This window comes from Monodelphis domestica, chromosome 1 (assembly GCF_027887165.1).
Source record: "Monodelphis domestica isolate mMonDom1 chromosome 1, mMonDom1.pri, whole genome shotgun sequence".
Lineage (NCBI taxonomy): Eukaryota > Metazoa > Chordata > Mammalia > Didelphimorphia > Didelphidae > Monodelphis > Monodelphis domestica.
The window spans coordinates 186989991-187012898 of NC_077227.1; the positions used below are offsets into that span (position 1 = coordinate 186989991).

Below are 22908 nucleotides of genomic sequence, written 5' to 3' on the forward strand. Positions count from 1 at the left end.
TTTCCAAGTGACTAGGCATTCCTCCATCAGATTGTGGGGGAAAGAGAAGGGAAAGGAACTGAAATAATTCTATACCTCATCCCCCTCCACTTCCCCAGACCATAAACCCAGTAATTCTGAGCATTCTATTCCCTGTCTGTTGTCTGTGAAAGAAAAGATAGGGAAGGAGGAGATGGCTCCTATTCTCAAATTCTCGTTGGCAGCCTGGATTCAGCCTATCAGCCCTGCAGCTTTTCTTACTAATAGTTTTATCCTGCTTTGTATTCCAGATCAAATGTTTACCAACTCTGGGAAGGGGGAAGGAAGATAGGGAAGGAGACAATTTGCATCTTATAATTTCGGAAATTCTATGTTGAAAATCATTGTTGCTTATAATTGGGGGAGGGTTCTACTTAAATGTTTTTAAAGAATTTGTATTAATTCCAGTCTAGTTTAATGATAGTGCTGAATATTCTGCAAAAATTCACTAATTTTATGTTTTGATTTAGGACCCCCAGGAGTAAATGGATTACCAGGACACAATGGATCAGATGGGTTGCCTGGCATTCAAGGACCAAAAGGAGAAAAAGGAACAAATGGGAAAAAAGGAAAAATGGGTATTTTGGCAAAACTCACAAATAATCCTCTTCTCCCATGTTCTTGTGACTACATTTGGGGGGAAAAAAGAAAAGAAAACAAAACTGGTGATTGAGAGATCTGGGAGCTTTTGGCTGAGTGATACCCTAAAAGTCTTTGTGATCTTTTCTGCAGGCTCTTCTCCTCTTCTCCCAATCCCTAGTCAAACCGTGACAAATTCTGATTTAAGACTTGGGGAAAATGATTTCTCTGACCTGGTTCTGAACCCCATAATCTGATTTGCTTTGAGGGTTAATGACTAACAGAGAACAAGGAGAGAAATAAGGAGAGTACTATGAATTAGATTGGCCCTGAAGTTCCCAGTGGTGTTCTCTCTCCTCCCTTCTCTATCACCCAATCCCCTAGAATCCTAGATTCTTCTGTTTTGTTCCAAGGGTTATTCATTTCAACTGAAAAAAAAATACTTATTAAGCATCTGCTAGGTACAGGATACATCCAGGTCTAGGAATACAAAGACAAAAGTGAGAGAGTCCCTTCTTTCAGGGAATTTACATTGTCCTGGGAGATGTGATTTGTACTGCAACACATCTATAGAAAAAAACATAGAAAGTATTCAAAGTATTTTCAGGAGAGAAAGGAGGATTGACATCTAGAGGGACAAGAAAAGTCCTTGTGTAGAAGGTAGAGCCCCAAGCTATTCTTTCAAGGAAGGAAGAGAAGAAATCCACAAGGTAGAAGTAAGGACAGAGCATGCTTCAGACATGGCAAAACCATATTGGCAAGGGCATGGCAGTGGGAGATATTTGGGAAACAATACGAAGTCCACTTGGACCAAAACAGAATGCATGAAGGAGAATAATATTAAATATGACTATAAGGGTAGGTGGGAGCTCGTTTGTAGAGGTCTTTGAATTTCAGGGTGAGGATTATCCTTTATGCGATAGGTAATACGGAAGCATTGAAGATTTTTAAGTAGATGAATGATGTACTCATTTCTGTGTTTTAAGAATAAAAATTTGGCAGCCATGTGAAAAGGTCAAATGGAGAAGGGGAGACAGAGCTGAGAGTCTAATTTAGAAGCTGTTACAATAATACATGTGAGAGATGAGAAAGACTTCAATTAGAGTAAAGGTTATAAGTAAACAGAAGAGGACAGATGTGAGATGTCAAGGAGTTAGCCTTGAGAAAGCTTGGAAACTGATCGAATAATGGTGGTACCGGTTATCGATTTTTGTTGGATTCAGCCAAGGACTTTTGGAGTGTGTGTCAATTGTTAAATTTTCCATGTGAGCATTTACACTTAGGAAATTGGCAAATGCTACAAATCATGGCTTACTTTATTGTTTTCTTGGTTGTTCACTTAAGAAAGTGATAGAGAAAATGTCACTTATATAGATTAAACTGTGTGTATTTGAGGGGGGGTGTTTTAATTAGGGGGAGAGGTTGGAGAATCAGTCGTTAAACCTTTACCACAACATGAAGTTTCAGTCCCAACTCTTTGGGGTCCTATTTGGGTTTTTTTGGGGGGCAAAGATACTGAAGTATTTTGCCATTTCCTTTTCCAACTCATTTTACAGATGAGAAAACTCAGGCAAAATGGCTTAAATGACTTGCCCAGCATCACATAGCTAATAAGTGTCTGAGACTGGATTTGGACTCAGGAAGATGAGTATTCCTGACTTAAAGCCCAGCACTCCATCTCCCATACCCCTAGCTAGGCTGTGTGTACACACTTATTTATAGGTATTTATATGGTTATACTTATACTTATAGTCAGTGTATATATACCTATGCATTGACATGTACATGTGTATACATATTTGCCATAGTTGTATTTATCATCAGTATATACACATGTGCATATATTATATACACATACATTTGTAAGAGTTATAGTTATAGTCAATGAATATACGTATGTGAGCAGCTAGTGGCAAAGTGGATAGAATGTTGATTCTAAAATCAGAAAGACTCATCTCTCTGAGTTAAAATTTGGTCTCAGACACTTACTAGCTGAGTGACCCTGGGCAAGTCACTTAACCTGCTTTGCCTCAATTTCCTCATCTGTAAAATCACATGGAGAAGGAAATGGCAATTTTCCAGTTTCTTATATATAGTTAGTATATACAAATATATTATATAAACATATTTTGTGATTGTTATATAGTCAGTATACATGACAATATTATGTAAAAATATATTTGTTATTGTTAGTATACATGAAAATATTATTTAAACATATATTTTATAGTTATATAGTCAGTATATATGCATATATTATAAAAACATATTTGTTCAAGTTATATAGTTAGTATATAGGAATATATTATATAAACATATATTTTATAGTTATATAGTCAGTATATAAGAAATTTTGTATAAACATATATTTGTTATAGTCAGTATGTGAACAGTCCTAGTGATAGCCATTCCACTATGCTTCATTTCATATGCATTTTTCTGTTTCTTTGTAGGATTTGTATTTGGGGGGTTACAGCACCATGATATTCCATTCCATTCACTTTTTTCTTTAAGCAGACCTGTGATTTCACCAATTAAGGGAGTTCCTGGGAAGGAACATCCTTTCTGACATTGCAGCTCTTCTCTCCGTCTTCTATGGCGGCTTCCCTGGTGGCAGTGAGTAGATTTCCATGTGCAGTCACTCAGCCAGAGTGGGGCATGGGCAGCCCTTGGACCCAGGTCTCCCTAACTCAAAGGCTAGCTCTCTATCTACTACGCCATGCTCCCTCTACATGGTTATACCATAATTTACCACCTGTTTTCCAATCATTGAACATAGAGATAGTTTCTAATTTGTTGTTTTTCACTCTCAATTCTTGAGCTCATCTCTGGTATTTGGGCGTCAGAGAACTTCATTCGGAATCCCTTACTATCTGCCTGACCTTGGTCAGTCGGTGACTTAATCTCTCTGTTCTCTGTTTCCTAATCTGTAATAAAGGAGTTGTAGTAGGTGATTCCTAAAGTTCAGGCCAGCTCTAAATCTGAGATCTTAAGATATGATTACAATATGTTTTTAGGAAGATTAGTGAGAAGCAGCAGTGGATAGAAGGCTAACCTCGTAGTTGAAAAGACCTCTATTCAAGTCCTGTACCTGAAATGTACTGGCTTGGCAATGATGGGCAAGTCATTAGCTTCTCCATAACCTAAGCAATTCTTGAAGACTCCAAGTCACAGAGGAATTGCCTATCTGGGTTGATAAAGGGAGATGTTTCAACACTAGGAGTTTCCTTGTGTTGATTTACAAGCTTGGACCGCTTTTCCCATCCAATTTCTCCTGCTACCAAAAAAAATAAATAAATAAAAAGAAAGGGAGGGAAAAGGAAAAGGGAAGGAGAAAGGAAAAAAGGAAAGAGAAAAGGGAAGGAAAGTAAGGGAATGGAAGAAAGAATGGAAGGAGAGAGGGAACAGAAGAAAGGGAAGGGAAGTTAAGTTGTTGATATACAAGATATGTTGGAAAGAGGTAATACAGGAATTAAAGCCAGCTTGACATTGACAGCAATGATATGATATCGTCATGAGAGAACAGTGAAAATGGAACCTGAGAGACATTTCAAAGGAAGAAATGACTGACCTTGGTGACTGCATGGATGTAAATAGAGGATAAAAGAAAAGAAAGAGATAAAAATGGCCATAACATTTCTAGAACAGATACTAAGGAAAAGTATGAGATCACAATGAGAAATGGAGTGCTGATTCATAAAGATAATGAGGAGTTTGGTTGAGAACATGTTGAATTTGAGAATATGGCCTGATACATCCAAGTGGGAGCATCCTATAAACAGCTGGAGATATGGGTCCAGAGTACAGGTCAGGACTGTAGACAGGGAATTATGAGTCACCTTCATCAGAAGTGATAATTAAAGCCATAGGAGGGAATACATGCACTGAGGAAGTACCAGGCAAGAAATAGCAGGGGGATGAGGACTGAGTCTTGGGAGGAAACTCTAGTTAGGAAGCAGAGGGAAGGAGAGTCAGCAGAGGAGACCAGGGAAGCCAGTATAAAAGTAAAATAATAAATCAAAGGCAGAGAGGAATGAGTAATGCTAAATACCACTGAGATGGTCAAGGAGGATGAAGATTATGAAAAGACTACTGATTTTGTCACCAAGACTTTCATTAGTAACCTTTTAAAGAATGATTTTAGAAGTGCCATGAAGCTTCATTGCAAGGAATTCCAAAAGAGAGATGGTTAAAAAGAGGACAGTTAAAGTGAACCATGCCTTTGAGAAGTTTCATAGCAAAAACGATATCTAAAATATAACAAGATCAGTTGAAGGGTTATTTGGTTTGTGGGGGTGGCCTTTATTTTAGTTTATTTTTTAAAATGAAAGATGCATTAGTGAATAAAAACAGAGAGAAAGGAAGAGATGATAAAATGGCAATTATCTATTGTTTCCTGCTCATGATAAGTCCTCTCTTTCAAAGAAAAAAATATATGAGATTTCTTTTATTTACATATATATGTCATTGTTATAGTTAATTTATCTTTGCCTAGCGTAAGTAGGAAAAGGCAAATGACCAGGCACTGACATAGAGGGAGATGTTTTGTCTTCTGTTGCCTGTATCTCCATAGGGAGTAGGGGTAAAAGGAAGGCCCAGGAGTGGACGAATTTGCAGAAGTAGACAACCCATGGAGGTCAGGGAAAGGAATGAGTCACTCCCTTCACCTGTGGATGGATTACTTTATCTAGGGTCATTCTGCCTTCCCCTTCTCCAACTGAGTTTGCCCTATAAACTACAGTCTGTCTCTCTCTCTCTCTCTCTCTCTCTCTCTCTCTCTCTCTCTCTCTCTCTCTCTCTCTCTCTCTCTCTCCTTCTCTCTATATATAGTATATATGCCTCTCTCTCTTCTCTCTCTCTCTCTCTCTCTCTCTCTCTCTCTCTCTCTCTCTCTCTCTCTCTCTCTCTCTCTCTCTCTCCTCCTTCTCTCTATATATAGTATATATGCCTCTCTCTCTTCTCTCTCTCTCTCTGTGTCTCTCTCTCTCTGTGTCTCTCTCTCTTTCTTTCTCTTTTCTCTCCTCTCTCTCTTCTCTGTCTCTCTCTCCTACCCCTCTCTTCTCTTCCTTTCTCTCTTCTCTTCCTCTCTCTCTCTTCTCTCCTCTCTCTCTCTCTCTCTCTCTCTCTCTCTCTCTCTCTCTCTCTCTCTCTCTCTCTCTCTCTCTCTCTCCTCCTTCTCTCTATATATAGTATATATGCCTCTCTCTCTTCTCTCTCTCTGTGTCTCTCTCTCTTTCTTTCTCTTTTCTCTCCTCTCTCTCTTCTCTGTCTCTCTCTCCTACCCCTCTCTTCTCTTCCTTTCTCTCTTCTCTTCCTCTCTCTCTCTCTCTTCTCTCCTCTCTCTCTCTTTCTCTCTCTCTCTCTCTTTTTCTGTCTCTCCCTGATCTCTCCCTATCTATGTCTCTCAGACACATACAGATATACAGACAGACAGACAGAGAGAGAGAGAGGAGTAGTAGTAGTAGTAGTAGTAGTAGTAGTAGTAGTAGTAGTAGTAGTAGTAGTAGTAGTAGTAGTAGTAGTAGTAGGCTTCTATTATCACACAATTTGGGAGGCCACAAATTTCCAGAACATATAGCATTTTCTAGTCCAATTTCATCAGTTCTTGCATAGGATAGGATAGATACTTTAAACAACATGCTTTAATTCCTTCCAAATTAAAAGTCCAAAGGCAATGTTAGCTACAAGGCTTGGAACACAAACTAATGACTGTCTTAATTTGAGTTTGATGAGCAAACTTTTGCATCCTACCTATCCTTTCACTTTTTTAAGTAAAAAGGAAATGGCAGATCACAGGTGGGTAGCAGATATGTCTTGCTCATAAAATAAGCTCATAAAATGAGAGAAAAACAACATGCAAAAAAAATAACACCCTCTGGCAGAATTATTGGATCTCATTACCAATTGGCAGGTTGTCCTTCCCGTATTGCTTAGCAGGAGTCCTCTGTGAAAACGTGGCATGCAGAAAAAAAGGCAGAGTTCCCAGGTCAGTTCAGTCCAAGAAATACAACCACAAATTATTCAGGATTAACTGATACTTACGTTTATTATAATAATTATCAAAGACTGTCATCACAGAATAATGATGATGATGTCCCTATAGACCATTTAGTTTGTCCCAAGAAACCAATAGAAATTTAAATCAGATTTACTTCCTAGAGATACAGACTTTTATGAACAGCATCCAACCAGTAAAAATTTGGTCAGTCTATTCTATGCCTAGCCATGTGTTAGGTTCCAAGAGGAGGAGAACATGGGAGGCACAAGGAATATCTTTGCCTGTGAGAACACTACAACAAAAATTGGGTAGTAAATCTGGCCAAAAATGAGATATTAAGTTAAGTCTGTGGGTGTCTGTACCTCTAGAGTGAACAGTCTTCCTGGAGTTCTAGGTTGACATCAATCCTTTGGTTTCCTGGAGAGATGAAAAAGATAGGAAAAACATGGCGCAGTCAAGAAGCTATATCATTAGGAATTCTTTCCATCTCAGGGAAGAGGGAGCCATTGTGGGGGGGTGGGGGGAAGGAAATGTTTGGCGCTAGACAGAAAAATGATAGAATTTTAAAGAATCATCAGGGTTTCTAAATGGTTCAGTGGATAGAGTGCTGGACCTAGCTAGAGTCAGGAAGACTCAGCTTCACAACTTCAAATCTGACCTCAGACACTTAACTATCTGTATGACCCTGGGAAAGTCATTAGCCCTGTTTGACTCAGTTTCCTCATCTATAAAATGGGCTGGAGAAGAAAATGACAGTATCTTTGCTAAGAAAATCCAAACGGGGTTACAAAAAGTTGAACATGACTATAAAATGATTGAACATAAAATAAAGAATCATAGAATATTAGAACTAGAAAGAACTTTAGAGTTTATCTAATCGAGTGGCATAGAACTCAAATAGAAACATGGGCCCCTAAACCATATATGAGGATTCCTATGGGCTACATTGACTTGTATTAAAATATAATATTATCTATGTTTTATTCTATTTTATTTGTTATTCATTTATGATCTTATTATGGATACTAGTAATAATTTTATTTAAAGTATATTATAGTTAATATAATTATGTGCTAGTGTTTGCTGTTAAATCTATTAAAATTAATTATTAGATTATTAAATTAATTTTATGTTACTTATATAATATATTTATATTTGCTATAATTTATTGATTACACTCTAATCTGGTTCAAGGACATGCAGCCCAGTGTTTGACTTCTCTGATCTAGTACAAATCCCCTCATTTTCCACAAGAGGGTGAGGAAGTTAGATAAGACAGGTGAGGTTACTTGTCACTCAACTAATTGGTGGAAGGACCATCATAACCATATGCCCCAGGAGCAGCTGGGTGGCTCAGTGGATTGAGAGCCAGGCCTAGAGACTTGAGATCCTGGGTTCAAATCTGGCCACAGACACTTCCTAGCTGTGTGACCCTGGGCAAGTCACTTAACCTCCATTGCCTAGCCCTTACCACTCTTCTGCTTTGGAACCAATACACAGTATTGATTCTAAGATAGAAGGTGAGGGTTTGTTAAAAATTAAAAAAAATAACCATATGCCCCAACATCAAGACGAGCTCAAAGGCTGGAAATCATTCTTGAATTAAAATGACCAGAGTTATGTTGGTCACCAACTTCAGGGAGGGAGATTACTAGAGGCTTTTACAATGCCCACGGACATGCCACTGTCCCAAGTTAAATCTTGCTCTTGTCTTTCTAGAAATAGAATCCCAGAAAATCAACCTAACCAAAACTGAAGAGGAGAAAGCCACTTGTGACCAAACTTTTAGACCCTTGACCACATGGAACTTCTGTCAGAATCCCAAGTCAAGCCAGAAAATGTGGTTGTCCTCTATGATCCACCGTATTTTCCCAGGAAATGAAGATAATTTCCCAATCTCAAGGGAATTAAGTGCATCAGAACTTAGGATCTACATAGTGCAATATAAAAAGAGCACTCACTCGGTGACCACAAAACTGGGTCAAAATCCCTTTTCTTAAATTTACCTTTTGTGTGACCTTGGGCAAATCACTTAACATTCTTGGTCCTCCAGCCAGGTGGCACAGAGGATAGAGAGCCAGACCGAGAGATGGGAGGTCTTGCATTCAAATCTGTCCTCTTTCTAATTGTGTGACCTTGGACAAGTCATTTAACCCCAATTACTTAGAATTAAGGGTTTTAGAAAAATTCTCGGGCCTCAGTTTCTTTATCTGTAGAAGATAAAGTTGGACCATGTGTACTACAGTTTCCTTTCTAGCTCTAAAGATATGACCCTATGAACTAGGAGGTATCCATTTAATAACCACAGTTCTGCCAGGAGGGTATGATCAACTGAGCAGTCCAGAAATTACAAAAGCAAAAGCCCAGGGCTCTCAGAAACAGTCAGTTCTCTGACTAATCCTCTGCGTCAGTGATCCCTCTCCCCCAATACTGGATGGCTTGAGCCTGAACTGTTTTGGACATAGTGGCCCAGAACCCTCTGTCCCTAAGCCTGAACCTTGCCCCTCCTTTCTTTCCACCAGCTCTCCAGCCTAACTCTGCCTAGTTCCTTGTGTCTGCTGCTTTACAGCTCAATCCTCCATTGACTTCAGCAGCAATCTCCTCCACATCACCACCATGGCGCTTCCGTAGGTCCCTGAATACCCTAAGTGGCAGCTCAGTTTCCCAGTCTGGTCCCCAACAGTAGGTCAGTCTTTGTCAGTAGAGATCACCTCTTTTGTTTCTGGAAGCAGGCACCGCTAACATCCAGGACTGCTTCACAGTTGTTTCCAGAAATGGGAGCCTACTTTGGCTGAGTCCTCTGGGAAATGGATGGTGCCCTCCCCAGCCACCCTTAATCATTGTTTCTAATTTCCTTTTCTCTGAAACTTGGTTCCTTTAATGATATGATCATGGATTAAAAGCTAAAAGGAGCCTTAGAGGTTATCTAGTTCAATCTCCCATTCTTATACAGGGGGAAACTGAGACCTAGAAAGGTGGACTTGCCCAGGAGCACATGATAAATAGCATTTTTGTAGCACCAAGTAGTCTCATTTGATCCTCACAAGTGTTATTATTATCTCTATTTTACTGAGAAAACAGAGACAAACAGAAGTTAAATGAATTGGCCAAGGACACATAGCTAATAAATAACTGAGGCTGAATTTGAACTCAGATCTTCCTGACTCCAGGTCCACTACCCTAGCCACTCTACCATCTATTTGTTAAGTGGTTAAACTGGAATTTGAACCCAAGTCTTCTCATCTAGCCTCTTTCCCATTTTAACTTGCTACCTGCTCTGTCCTCCATCATCTTGACTGTGTCTATGAGGATACTGGAATGATTGAATAGTCCCAGAAAGTGAGATAGGCTCTTCGTCCACTAATTTGTATAAAGCAAGAGATTCAATTGTAGGATTTAATTGATCTAATGCAAATCATTGAATAATCTTATTGGAATAAATAGAGGATAGTGAAGTAGAGAGTTAAGTCATCGTGTTACAGAATCCATTAGGGGCACCATCCCATTCTTAACTAGGTTTCTCCCTAAGTTTTTTTGCTTGTTTTTTTCAACTAACATGCAGAGAAGGGATATGCCAGAGTTTAGAGGTTGGAGAGGAGAAGAGTGGAGGTTGACATCACATCCCTTGGTGCTAATATAGTAAATTGGATTGCTGGGAGGAAATAAAAGTGTTGAAGTCAGAACTCTATCTTCCTCGATGCTGGCCAAGGAGAGTTGGAAGGGCACTAAATCCTGAAGGTGGTAAAAGTTCAAGAATGCTTGTAGACATTTTAAAAGTATATAAATTAGGTATATAGGGAAGGACCAGATTTTGGAGAATCTTGAAAGCTAGACATACTTAATGAATGCAGTGGATAACCAGAAGCCTTTGTTGGGTTTTTAGAGCTAGAATGGCCATTAGGGAATATCTAGTCCAACCCTCTGATTTCACAAATAAAGAAACTGAAGCCCAGAGAATGAAGTCATTTGCCCGAGGCTATAGAATCACAAAGTTTTCAAGTGAAAAAAAAAAGACTTCAGAGTTTATTTAGCCCAGTTCCAGCCTGAAAAATTAAATAACTTAAGCCTCTCTGGGGCTCATTTTCATTACTTATGAGATAAGGAAACTGAACTCAATGGCTTCCAAATTTCCTTCCAGTTCTATAGCTTAATTATTTAACATTTCCCTAAGTATTATTGTTGTTTGGTCATTTTAGTCATGTCCGACTGACTCTTTGTGCCCTCGTTTGGGATTTTCTTGGCAAAGACACTGGAAATGGTTTGCCATTTCCTTCTCCAGCTCATTTTACAGATGAGGAAATTGAGGCATTGAGAGTTAAGTGGACTTGACCTAGGTCATACAGCTAGAACATGTCTAAGGCTGGATTTGAACTCATTTCTTTCTAACTTCATGCCCAGTGCTCTATCCACTGCATCACCTAGCTGGCCCAGGTTCTGTGTATTGCCTCTAAAATCTTAGGACACCACTCCCTCCTCTAATCCTTGCTTATATGTAAGACTGGTGGCTAATAACTGACATTTATTTAATATGTTCAAGTTTATATTATCTCATTTATTCATTTGATTGACAGTTTATTGATCCATATTTCAATGCTGGTTTGATCTTAACCAATTAGAATACCTCTTGCTCTATATTTTTCCTCAGATGATAAGAAAAAAGGAAACAATGGACTAAAAGAAAGAGACATTGGGATCAAAAAGCTCAGCTTGGAGATAGATTTAGCAATGAGGCATTAGTAAAAAAGGGAAAGCCACCATAAATTTTTTTTAAATGTCAGTATTAAGGACCCATAATTAGGATCACACAAGACCTGATAGCAAACACAATGAAAGATAGGAGAACTTCACCTCAGACAAATTCAGGGGAAAAAATATTTGCCTACTTCTGGACTAAGGAAATAGAATTCTTCCCAAGTCCAGAGAGTTTTAAAAAATTATTATATGTAGAAACCATTTTTGAAAATTATTTTCTGACATTTGAGAATTCAGAATTCCACCCTCACTACCTTCTCCCCCCCCCCCAAAGGCAGTAAATAATCTGGTACAGGTTATACCCATACTTTCAGGAAATACATATTTCCATATTTCTCATGTCATGATAGAAGACACATATCACATATACAATAAAAATCTCATGAAGGAAATAAAGTAGAAGATGCTTGGCTCGGTACTCAGATTCCAACAGTTCCTTCTTTGGCCACAGATCGCATTTTCATCATGAATGCCTTGTGGTTATCTTGGAGACTTGCTTTGATGATATTTATTTAGTCCTTCACAGTTGATCATCATATAATATTAGCTCAGAGAATTCTCAAGATTCATTCAGTTCAGTTTAAAATAAAAATAAAACCCTAGGTGGAAATATCCTTGTTAAATGCAGATCACTTGCAACTCATGTTCAAGACACTGAGATAAGAAGTGAGCTGCGCTGGGTCAGAGGCAAGACTTGAACCAAGGTCATGCTAAGTCTAAGGCCAGTTCTCTCTCTCTCTGACATCACACTGTCTTTCTCCCCAGACACTTAGGCTAATAATACTTCATAGAATGGGCAGACAAGAAAGAAAAAACAAAGTTCTAGCACTTGTACCAGGTAAACAAAATCCATGGCTTTCTTTCCCCCTGAAAAACATGTTCACAACAGTATCTATAAGTCATAGAGTCGATCGGTGCCAGGCATTGAATGCTTCATTAGTGACCGTCATATCAAACTTGAAGCCTCCCTTTTTCTAAGCAATGTAGATGCAAAATGAGGGGGTCACAACTGGAGATTTTACTGAAAAATGAAGACTGGACCTGGTTCTACTTCCAACACTCCATTCTTCCAGCTCTATGACAAGTTTAAATTTTCCTAAGAAACAAGAGGGGATGGGTTTTTTTGTCAGGCTTCCTTAGGGAAAGATTTTTTTCCCCAACATTCCATCATCTAATAATGGAATTTCAAACAAAAACAGGAATAAGCAAAATCTTTGCCCATGCTTTGAGGATTATGTGTTCTATGTTATTACTCTCTAAGCAGCAATTTCCTCATTCATAAAATAATAATAACTAGCACTTACCTTCTAGGAATATGAGAATCACATGAGAAAAATATGTAAAACACTTCCTAAATCTTAAATCAATACATAAATGGCAATTCTTAGATAAGTATTATACAATGTATAATTATAGTATGTGCCATATATTATCATACGATAATAAAAATAATAGTTGTTCCCTTCTCCCACCTTAGACCTTTACATAAAAAGATTAAAAGACCACAACAGAATTGTGAGGTAGCCAAACCCTTTCATTCTTATAAAAATCTTTGAAATAAAAGAGTCCCTACATGGTATATACACATATATTCACAGCCATGCACATACACACATATATCTCTAATGCAGTCACCTTTAATCATTTGCAGCAAAGGAAAAATAATTCAGTGAAACCAACTAAGACAGTGACCATGTCTGGAAGTATATTCAGCATCCCATACCCACCACTTGCCACTTTGCTATCAAAATGAGCTGGTTTTCCTCATCTGCTCTTCAAGGTTGCTCAGAATGCTCAAAGTGGTGGAGGTGGGGGAGATTTTTAGTCTTCTCAGGGCTGATTTTTTTGACCAGTTCATACAACTTTCCTACCTATAATGAAACACATCAATAAAAAATGGTCTTTAATCCTAGATAACTTAACTTCCTACCTATTCAAAAATTTTGAGATTAAGAAAATATCAACTTTTAATGGCTGAATTCAAACATGAAAGCTCTGCAGTTTACATGTATAAACTTCTTACAAAGGAAAAAGACAAAAGAATGAAGGAATATAATCCAAAATCAGATATTAAGGAAGAAAAGGCCTTTGTGAAGTCAATAAATATCTTGAAAATAATATCATCAAGTAACCACCAGACAATTTTCCTAAGCTCTGTTATATCTGGGTCTTATAAAATCTTCAGATGGTATTAGTGACATTCTTGGGTCAATGTGCTTGGATTCTATGGCAACAGTTCTCATCTTTTGTTCCCAGTAGATAACGTGCCTAAATTTATATTTTAAATGCTGACAAAAGAATGCTGTATCATACAGAGCTACTCTTCCTTCTTACACATATGGACATAAGAGCCTTTGTCAAACAAATGAGCACCTGGGTAGGTTGAACTAAGCGATCTCTAAGATCCCTCTCAGCACTAACATCTCACGAGTTCATTATTGTCAAACTATACCGTCTAAGGGGCAGCTAGGTGGAATAGTGGATAGAAATTAAGACCCAGAGTCAGGAAGATCTAAGTTCAAATCCTTCCTCAGACACTTACTAGCTGTTGTTATGATAAGGTAGGAAACTACTCTGGATACTTTGTTTAATGCCTACAAAGTATCCCAGTTCTCCTCCTTAAAGGAAAGCTCAAGTTTGAACTTTCCTTCGCTGGGCTCAGTGCACAAACTAACTTGGAGAGTCTTGTATACAAATATATCTTTTTTATTTATATTATAAAGGTTAAATATATATATATATATATATTAATCTCATTCTTATACTATCTAACGTTGGGCAAATCATTTAACCTCTCTCAGCTTCGGTTTTCTCATCTGTAAAAATGAAGCTAACACTACCTTACAGGGTTGTTGTGAAGATCAGTAAGGGAACATGTATAAAGAGCTTTGCAAACCTTGAGACTCTACAAAAATGCTAACTATTATTTTAGTGTGACCCTTTAATAACACTGGTGTCAGGGAACAAGAATATCCCATTTCCAAGTTGTAAAAGGGTTAAAGGTAAGCACAAGTTGAGTCTATTGTCCAAAGACTAGCCTAGCTAAGGTCCCACAGAATAATACCATATTAGTTGAAAGATGAATTTTTCTACTATAACAATTCTTAGGCACCACCTACTAAGTTATATAGGAGTTACACATATGCTACCTAGAAGATGTCAATTCTCTGAAGTACCAAATAATTTCAAATGGTCTGTGGTTGTTGCTCTTCCATGAAAGTCATTGTAGTCATTGTGTAGATTGTTTTCCTGTCTCTGCTTATTTGAATCATTTCATATCAAATTTTCCATGTTTCTATGTATTTATTGTGTTGGTTATTTTTTACAAAACAGTAATATTCCAATAATAATAGATAACATTTATATAGTGCCAGGCACTGTACTAAGCACTTTATCTTATTTATTTTTCACAACATTGGGAGGTAGGTGTTATTATTCCCATTTAACAGATAAGGAAAAAGGGTTTTATCTCTTAGCTAGTAGATGTCTGAGGTTGGATTTGAATTTGAATTCAGGTCTTCTTGACTCTAGGCCCAGAATTCTAGCTACCCATTACATTCATCTACCACAATTTATTTAGCCAATCTCCAGAAAATAGGAATCTTATATTTGCTGTTCTTCCTAACACAAAAAGTGTTGTATAACTATTTTGGCTACTAAAAACTTCCTATCCCTCCTTGGGGGATAGGCCAAGCAATGGAATCTCCTTTTAACTGATAGCTTTTCTTTGGTTGGTATTTGCCATTGATGATACTTCACCATTTCCTCCAAATGTATGTTTTTCTTGCCCTTAGCAATGTCATGGTCTATTGTTTGTTGTTTAGCTGTTTTCAGTCCTCTCTGACTCTGTGATCATATTTGAGGTTTTTTTGGAAAGGATATTAGAGTAGTTCACTATTTCCTTCTTCAGTTCATTTTACAAATGAGGAAACTGAGGCAAATAGGGTTAAGTGACTTGCCCTGGGTCACCCAGATATAAGTGTTGGAAGCCAGATTTGAACTCAGGAAGATATTTCCAGGTCTAGAACTCTCTCCCTGAGCCATCTAGCTATCCTCTAGCTGCCCCTGCAATAGCCATGGCCCTTTTACAGTAGCCTGTTCTGCTTAGCTCTTCTTCATTTTCTCTTCTGGTAGACTGATCCTATAGCAGAAGAGTCCTGTTATCTTCTCTGCAGAGAATCAACTCTTATCCTTAAAGAAATGCTCTTAAGAAAGATTACCCTGGACTGGTAGCATGAATGCCCTTGAATGCCATTTCCCCTCTCTCTGGGAAGATGCCTCTGGACTTTTGAAATCTATTGCTTTACATTTAGTGCTCACAGCCTACCCTTCACCCAAAGCATCTCTTCAGACCATTGTGTAAAGCCTCCTTCTTCGAAGGACAGAATTACTCTCTATTTTCCGTTCTAGGTGGGCTAATGGTGAGTCAACACCATTTGCCATCTCCTTCCCTACAGCCCTAAAGATGAGCCTTCTATGTACAGTCCAATTGCTAGTGAGCCTTGGGGGTGTCGAGGGGTGCTCTCTCATGTTCATCTTTTTGTTTCCTGGCTTCCTCAGGGAACCCGGGTTGGATTGTGTAAACTGACCCACGGCTGCTTCTTGAAGAATTTCCAAAAATAGAGATGAAGGAGCCAATCAGAGAAGGAAAAAACTATTTGGAAGTAAAGATTTGTAGTCTGTGTAGGCAACATCTACAAGGCTTGTACTAAACAGACTGGGGATAAGGTTGAGTTTGTAATTCTGTTCCTCCAATGGAAAATAACAGCTCTCCAGTATGTTATATTTTTATTGTTCTATCAATATTAACATTTAGATTTGCTCATTTATTGGTCTTATAAGAAAGTCTTATATCTTGCTCATCAGATTGTATAATTTAGAGCTGCAAGCACCCTTCAAATTAGCAGCAGTCCGAAGACTCCCAAGTTTATACTATAACGATTGTTGTTCAGTCATTTCAGTCATGACCAATGTGACTAAGACTCGACTTTCAGATTTCAAATCTGGTCTCAGATGCTTACTAGCTGTGTGGTCCTGGGCAAACAACTTAACCCTTTTTGCCTCAGTTTCCTTATCTGTAGAATGGACTGGAGAAGGAAAGTGCAAATCTCTCCAGAATCTGTCAAGAAAACTCCAAAAATGTGTCATAAAGAATTATAGGTGACTGAAAAATAGCAACACATTATTATAACATGATGGAGGCAGAGGCTATCCCAGACAAAGGTTTTCTTTAGGGTGAGGGAGAGTTTTGGGGTGACCCTTTGCACTAGATGGCTAATGTATCATTTATTCATAGGCCTGCCTGGGGCCATAGGACATCAAGGGGAGAAAGGAGAAAAAGGAGATCCTGGTGAATTGGGATTGCCTGGCAATGATGGTCCACCAGGAGAGAAAGGTGAAAGAGGAGACAAAGGAGACAAAGGAGACCCATCCAATGATGTGCTTCCTACAGGTAAGGCTACAAACACTTTGGCTCACACAATTATAGCCATTTCTATTTGGATGAGAGTCAGCCATGGCATAGTGGATAAAGAGCTATCTCCACACTACACAGAGAAGGTAAGGTCTGCAAGCTTGCCAACTTTATTCAATGACCCAGACTGATTTGCCCTATGATCTATAGCTCCTGGAGATAGTGAGGTTTTTATTTTTATTTTTAAAGCTATTCTATTTTACCAATTACATGTAACAACTTCCACATACATTTTCTGAAGTTATAAGATCCAAATTGTCTCCCTTCCTCCTTTCCCTCCCTAATCCCAGAGATGGTAAGCAATTTGATCTGCATTATATACATATTATCATGTTAAAACATATTTCCACATTGGCCATTGTTGTAAGAGAATGCTCATACAAAACCAAAGCCCCCAATAAAAATACAAACAAACTAAAGTGAAAATCATATATTTTGATCTGCATTCCATCTCCAACAGTTCTTTCTCTAGAGGTGGATAGCATTCTTTGTCATTAGTACTTCAGATCTGTCCTGGATCATAACGAAGTCCTTCACACTTGATCTTCCCACAATATTCCTGTTACTATGTACAATATTCTCCTGGAGCTGTTTATTTCACTCTTTATCAATTCATTTAGATCTTTCCAGCTTCTTCTGAAATCATCCTGTTTATCATTTCTTACAGTACAGTAGTATTCCATCACCATCATGTACCACAATTTGTTTATCCATTCCCCAACTGAAGGATATTCCTCAGTTTCCAATTCTTTGCCACCACAAAAAAGAGCTGCTATATATTATTTTTATACAAGGAGGTCCTTTCCCCCCTTTTTTAAATCTCCTTGGTATACAAATCTACTAGTGATATTACTGGATCAAAGAGTATGCACAGTTTTTTATCCCATTGGACATATTTCCAAATTGCCCCCCAGAATGGTCAAATCAGTTCACAAGTCCACCAACAATGTATTAGTGCCTTGGTTTAGCCACATTCTCCTATCATGGGTTTTTTCAGAGAAAAGTTGGCACAAGTTTTTGGTTTGTTTTGATTTTTTGCTTTTTCTATGTGCTAGAACTTTGACTTGTCCATCCCCACTCACAGCAAACAATTTTATTGCCATGAGACTTTGAGGAGAAAAACAGTGTGGTCTAGAGAGCTTCCCTTAGAGTTGGGAAGACCTACCTCTGATATATATTCAGCTGTGTGACCCTAGAAAATTCACTTAACCTCTCAGGGTTCTAGGCAAGTCTTTATGACTATAAATGGTGGAGAAGGTTCTAGCCTGTATTGCTAGAAGGAGCATTCTCATTCTTCAGTTCTCTGTATCAATAAAATCACAGTCCCTGTCTCCTATGTTTGAATAACTAGAGTTTTATAATTATAACCCACATAGATATCCATCTAATAAACCTGTGAAGTAGATAATGGAAGTGTATTATTGCCACTTTACAGATGAATAGACTGAGACTGAGTGAAATGAAATTAATGGTCCAAGGTCACACAAGTAGTAGGGGATAGAGCCAGGATTTAATTTCAGGTCTTCTAAAATTGAAGTCTTGGATTGTTAGGGTTGGGGTTTTTTTTCATCACAATAACTTAAGAATTATAAATGTAGTATAAACAGGAAAAGCTACCCTAATCAATAAGTTAACAAGTATTTATTAAGGGGCTATTATGTGCCAGGCACTAGCTAGGTGCTAGGTATACCAAGAAAGGTTAAAAAGTCTTTGCTCTCCAGGACAAGTCAGTGTGCAGACAACTACATACAAATGGTATAGATGGGATAAATTAGAGGTAATCGATGGAAGGAATGTATTAGCAGGAAAGGAGGTCAAGGAAAGGCTTCTTGAAGAAAGTTGGATTTTAGCTGAGATTGTAAAGAAGACAGGGAAGTCAAGAGATTGAGAGCTGGAAAGGACTTTAGAGATCCTCTAGCCAAACCCCTGACTTTGACAGATGAGAAAATTGTGACTCAGAAATATATAATGATCTTCCCAAGTCTTTTCCAATAAACCACACTGAACAAAAACATTCACGCTTATTTATTTTCTTATTACATGACAACATGTTTGGCAGTATGGGGCAGCTAGATGGCTCAGTGGATAGAGTACCCAGTCTGGAGTCAGGAAAACTCATCTTCCTGAGTTCAAGTCTGGCCTCAGACACTCCCTAGCTATGTGACCATGGGCAAGTTTGTTCACACTATTTGACTCAGTTTACTTGTTCATAAAACAAGCTGGAGAAGGAAATGGCAAATCACTTCAGTATCTTTGCCAAGAAAATCCCAAAATAGGGTCACAAAGAGTCAGACATTACTGAAATGAGTGAACAACAATTGGCAGTTTGCTTTAAACTGCTATTCCCTAGTACTTGTATGTAATCAGGAAGACACATTTTCTTCCAGAAATATACAAGACAGGTACTCATTGACATTCTGCTGCTGAAAATAAGGGAGGCTCAATTTGGCTTGTATAAATAGCCAGTTCAACTAATTCAGAGTGAAAAGTGAGGTTTGAATAGAATTTAGAATGAAGCCAGTTTCATTTGTCCAGGCATCAATTTAGACCAAATGTCCCATTTATAGAACAGCTGAACTTTGAGTAATCCTTGAGCCTATTAGACTAGATTATAGAAGAAATCAAAGTTATAAATTTAAAAAGCCTGTTAGTAATGAGTATGATTATCATTGACTTTATAGAGCATTAGAAGGTTTACAAAGAGATTATGTGCATTATCTCTTTTGATACTCACAATAGCTGGATGAGATAAGGTTGGTTAGATATTATTCTTATTTTATAGATGATAAAACTGGTTCACTGAATTCGCAGCCTCGTTCAGAAGCACCTATTAAAAGAGATGAGATTCTAGACTAAAAGAGAGACAGACAGACAGACAGACAGACAGAAATTATAGTTGTTAGTGAAAAAAAACCACCTCTCTAAAAAGGTAGAGCCCCCTAAGTCATTTATGTAGGAGTGTGAAACCCTATAATGTCTCAAGCAGCTTGAATTATAGTACCATACAATGCTTGATGCTAATAATGGTAACCCTGAGTCATCATGTAAAGGATACATTTCATATGATATACTCTGTTTTGGAAGGCAGGGAAATATGTAAGACATTTTAGAAAGATTTCAATCTAAAATATCTTAAAAAGTAAGATTTAGGAGGATCAAGAATTCCTTTGAAAAGGATAAAGAAATATGGAATTTTAGAAAGGCAGCATGGTAAGGCAGTAGAGTGGTGACTTAGGGAGGAAGGGAGGGAAGGAGAGAAGGGAAGGAGGGAAGGAAGGAAGGAGGGAAGGGAGGAAGGAGGGAAGAGAGGAAGCAGGGAAGGAAGGAAGGAAGGAAGGAAGGAAGGAAGGAAGGAAGGAAGGAAGGAAGGAAGGAAGGAAGGAAGGAAGGAAGGAAGGAAGGAAGGAAGGAAGGAAGGAAGGAAGGAAGGAAGGAAGGAAGGAAGGAAGGAAGGAAGGAAGGAAGGAAGGAAGGAAGGAAGGAAATAGGCATTCATATATTACCTACTAGGTACCAGGCACTGTGCTAAGCACTTTACAAATATTATCTATTTGATCTTCACAACAAACTTGGGAGGTAGATGCCATTTTGTAAATGAATAAACTGAAGTATAGCAGGATAAAGTGATTTTGTTCAGACTCATCCAGCTAGTCAGTGAGTCAACATACAAATCCAATTCTTCTGACCATTGCCCCTTAATAAGAGATTTCAATAGTTAGATGACTAATGGACATCTTTTAGAATTCATGCCCCCCCCAAAAAAAGTTTTTGGAGGTCCAAGGCCTGGTCAGCAGCTACTAGTTTATTCTGTAAAGGAAATATTACTTGGCATTTAAAGATTGGTCCTTTACTTACGTCCTACTTCAGTATTTCATCATGACAAGGATGTGACCTGGAGTTTTTGAAGGTATAGGGAAAGTAGCTGCTGGGAGGGTCTCCCTTAAAAGGCAGGGAGGGGTGGAGGTGGGGGCAGCTAGGTGACTTAGTGAATAGAGGACAAGACCTGGAGTCATGAGGACCTGTGTTCAAATCTAGCCTCAGATGCTTCCTAGCTGTGTTCTAGGTAAATCACTTAACCTCATTTTCCAGGTCCTTTCACTTGTCTTCAAATTGTTACTAAGAAAGAAAAAGGGCAGGGCAGGGCAGGGCAGGGAAGGGCAGGGCAGGGCAGGGCAGGGCAGGGAAGGGAAGTGAAGGGAAGGGCAGGGCAGGAAAGGGAAGGGAAGGGAAGGGAAGGGAAGGGAAGGGAAGGGAAGGGAAGGGAAGGGAAGGGAAGGGAAGGGAAGGGAAGGGAAGGGAAGGGAAGGGAAGGGAAGGGAAGGGAAGGGAAGGGAAGGGAAGGGAAGGGAAGGGAAGGGAAGGGAAGGGAAGGGAAGGGAAGGGAAGGGAAGGAAGGAAGGGAAGGGAAGGGAAGGGAAGGGAAAAAGGCAGGGTGGGGGATAGGACTCAGAATCAGGAAAACCTAGGTTCTGATCCCATCTTAGACATTGAGTAACTGTTTAGCCCAGAGCAAGTCTTTTAAAATTTCTGGGACTCAGTTTCCTCACTTATAAGTAAAGGGGTCAGAGTCATCAATATCTCAGTATCCTTCAGCTTGCATCTATTATCCATTAATAAAAAAAGCTTCCCAACTTTCTTTAGTATGTAAAATAAAAGCTCTCTCCATGACAATAATGTCTCTCATTCTCTTTCTCTCTAGGTGCCAAAGGTGACCAAGGTTCCCCAGGCCTCCCTGGGCTTCCTGGGCCTCCTGGACCTCCTGGCCCTCCTGGCCGTCAAGGTCCTCCTGGTCCCCCTGGAAGCAGAAGGGCCAAAGCCCCACGCCAGCCAAATATATTTAACGGCCAATGCACAGGTCACTATAAGCCCAAGCCTCATCTTGGAACTTTAGGGCCTTTTAATTGCTTATGTATTATCAATACCCATTTTGCAGATGAGAAAGCAAGGGTTAAGTCATTCAGGCTTACCCAGAGAATTAGTGAAAGGACCAAAATGCACACGTGAATACACACACATACACGTGTATGCACGTGCGCGCACACACACACACACACACACACACACACACACATACACAATCTCCCAAAATACTATTTAATACCCAGTCGGCATTAGGTTAGCTTATACTCAGGCAAATTCAGAAAAAGACAAGCTGAAAAGATTCTTGTCCAAAGGTAGGTTCTTCCCCATTAACCAAGATGCTTGTCTGAGGCAGAAGCCTCATTTGTCTCTAATAGGAATATCCAGGGACAAATTACAACTCAATTTAAATGTGTTCCTAAGCCCTCTTCCTTCTTGCCTGACAACCATATGGGATCCTTCAGATTCCTTCTTTCTTTTTGCCCAAATACACTCTTCGACCCCTCCAAACCTACCCAGATCTCTCTATGCATCCTTTAGAAACTGTACTTTAAAAGAAGGAAAGAGCTTGACCACCGGACTGTCTGAATCTATCACCTCCTATCTGTTTACACTCTTGTTAACAAAAATATTAGTGTTGGAAATATGTCAATTTAGAGATGCCGGTCCATTAAAGTGAAGGGCTTACTCAAGCTCACCCAAGGTAAAGAGGACAGGCTTACTGGACAATTTGAAAATCACGGTTTTTAATTAATTAAGATAAAACTACTTTCATTTTTTTTAAACTCTTATTGAAGCTAAGATTATCTACAACTTGAGGTGATCTGGAAATATACAACCCAATCTAGTTGCCACATGCTTGGGACCATCTTAAAGAAAGCTGAGTAGATGAAAGAGCCTAACTAGCACGTATACTTTCTACATAGCTACACCTTTTCTGAGATTCAGTACCTCCCTTCCGTTAACAGTGCTCCCCTTTATTCAAGTCTTCTTTCAGAGCATGAACTGCAGCAATCTTCTCTGGATGAACAAGAGGGACGTTGCCAAAGCATTCATGGAGCTTTAATTTGCCAAATGCATTGCTAGCCAGCGAAAGCTGGTTCCTGGAGAAGCTCTTTATGCCACTTAGCATATCTACAAAGAGGCAGGATCAGTTGTGTAATCCCAAGTAACTTTCAGTGAGATGCTATTATCTCCTCTTCATCTTTAAGATAAATGCACTTTATTT

At 38.8% G+C, this 22908-nt stretch overlaps 1 protein-coding gene across 1 annotated transcript in view; it reads left to right on the plus strand.

Moving 5' to 3' along the window:
* Positions 1-22908, plus strand: part of GLDN (gliomedin) — a 97989-nt gene that overhangs the window by 41095 nt on the left and 33986 nt on the right. Inside the window, exons 4-6 of the mRNA XM_001380569.4 lie at positions 489-596; positions 16644-16799; positions 21520-21675. Coding sequence (XP_001380606.2) covers positions 489-596; positions 16644-16799; positions 21520-21675 — 420 coding nt within the window. The remainder of the gene's footprint in view (positions 1-488; positions 597-16643; positions 16800-21519; positions 21676-22908) is intronic.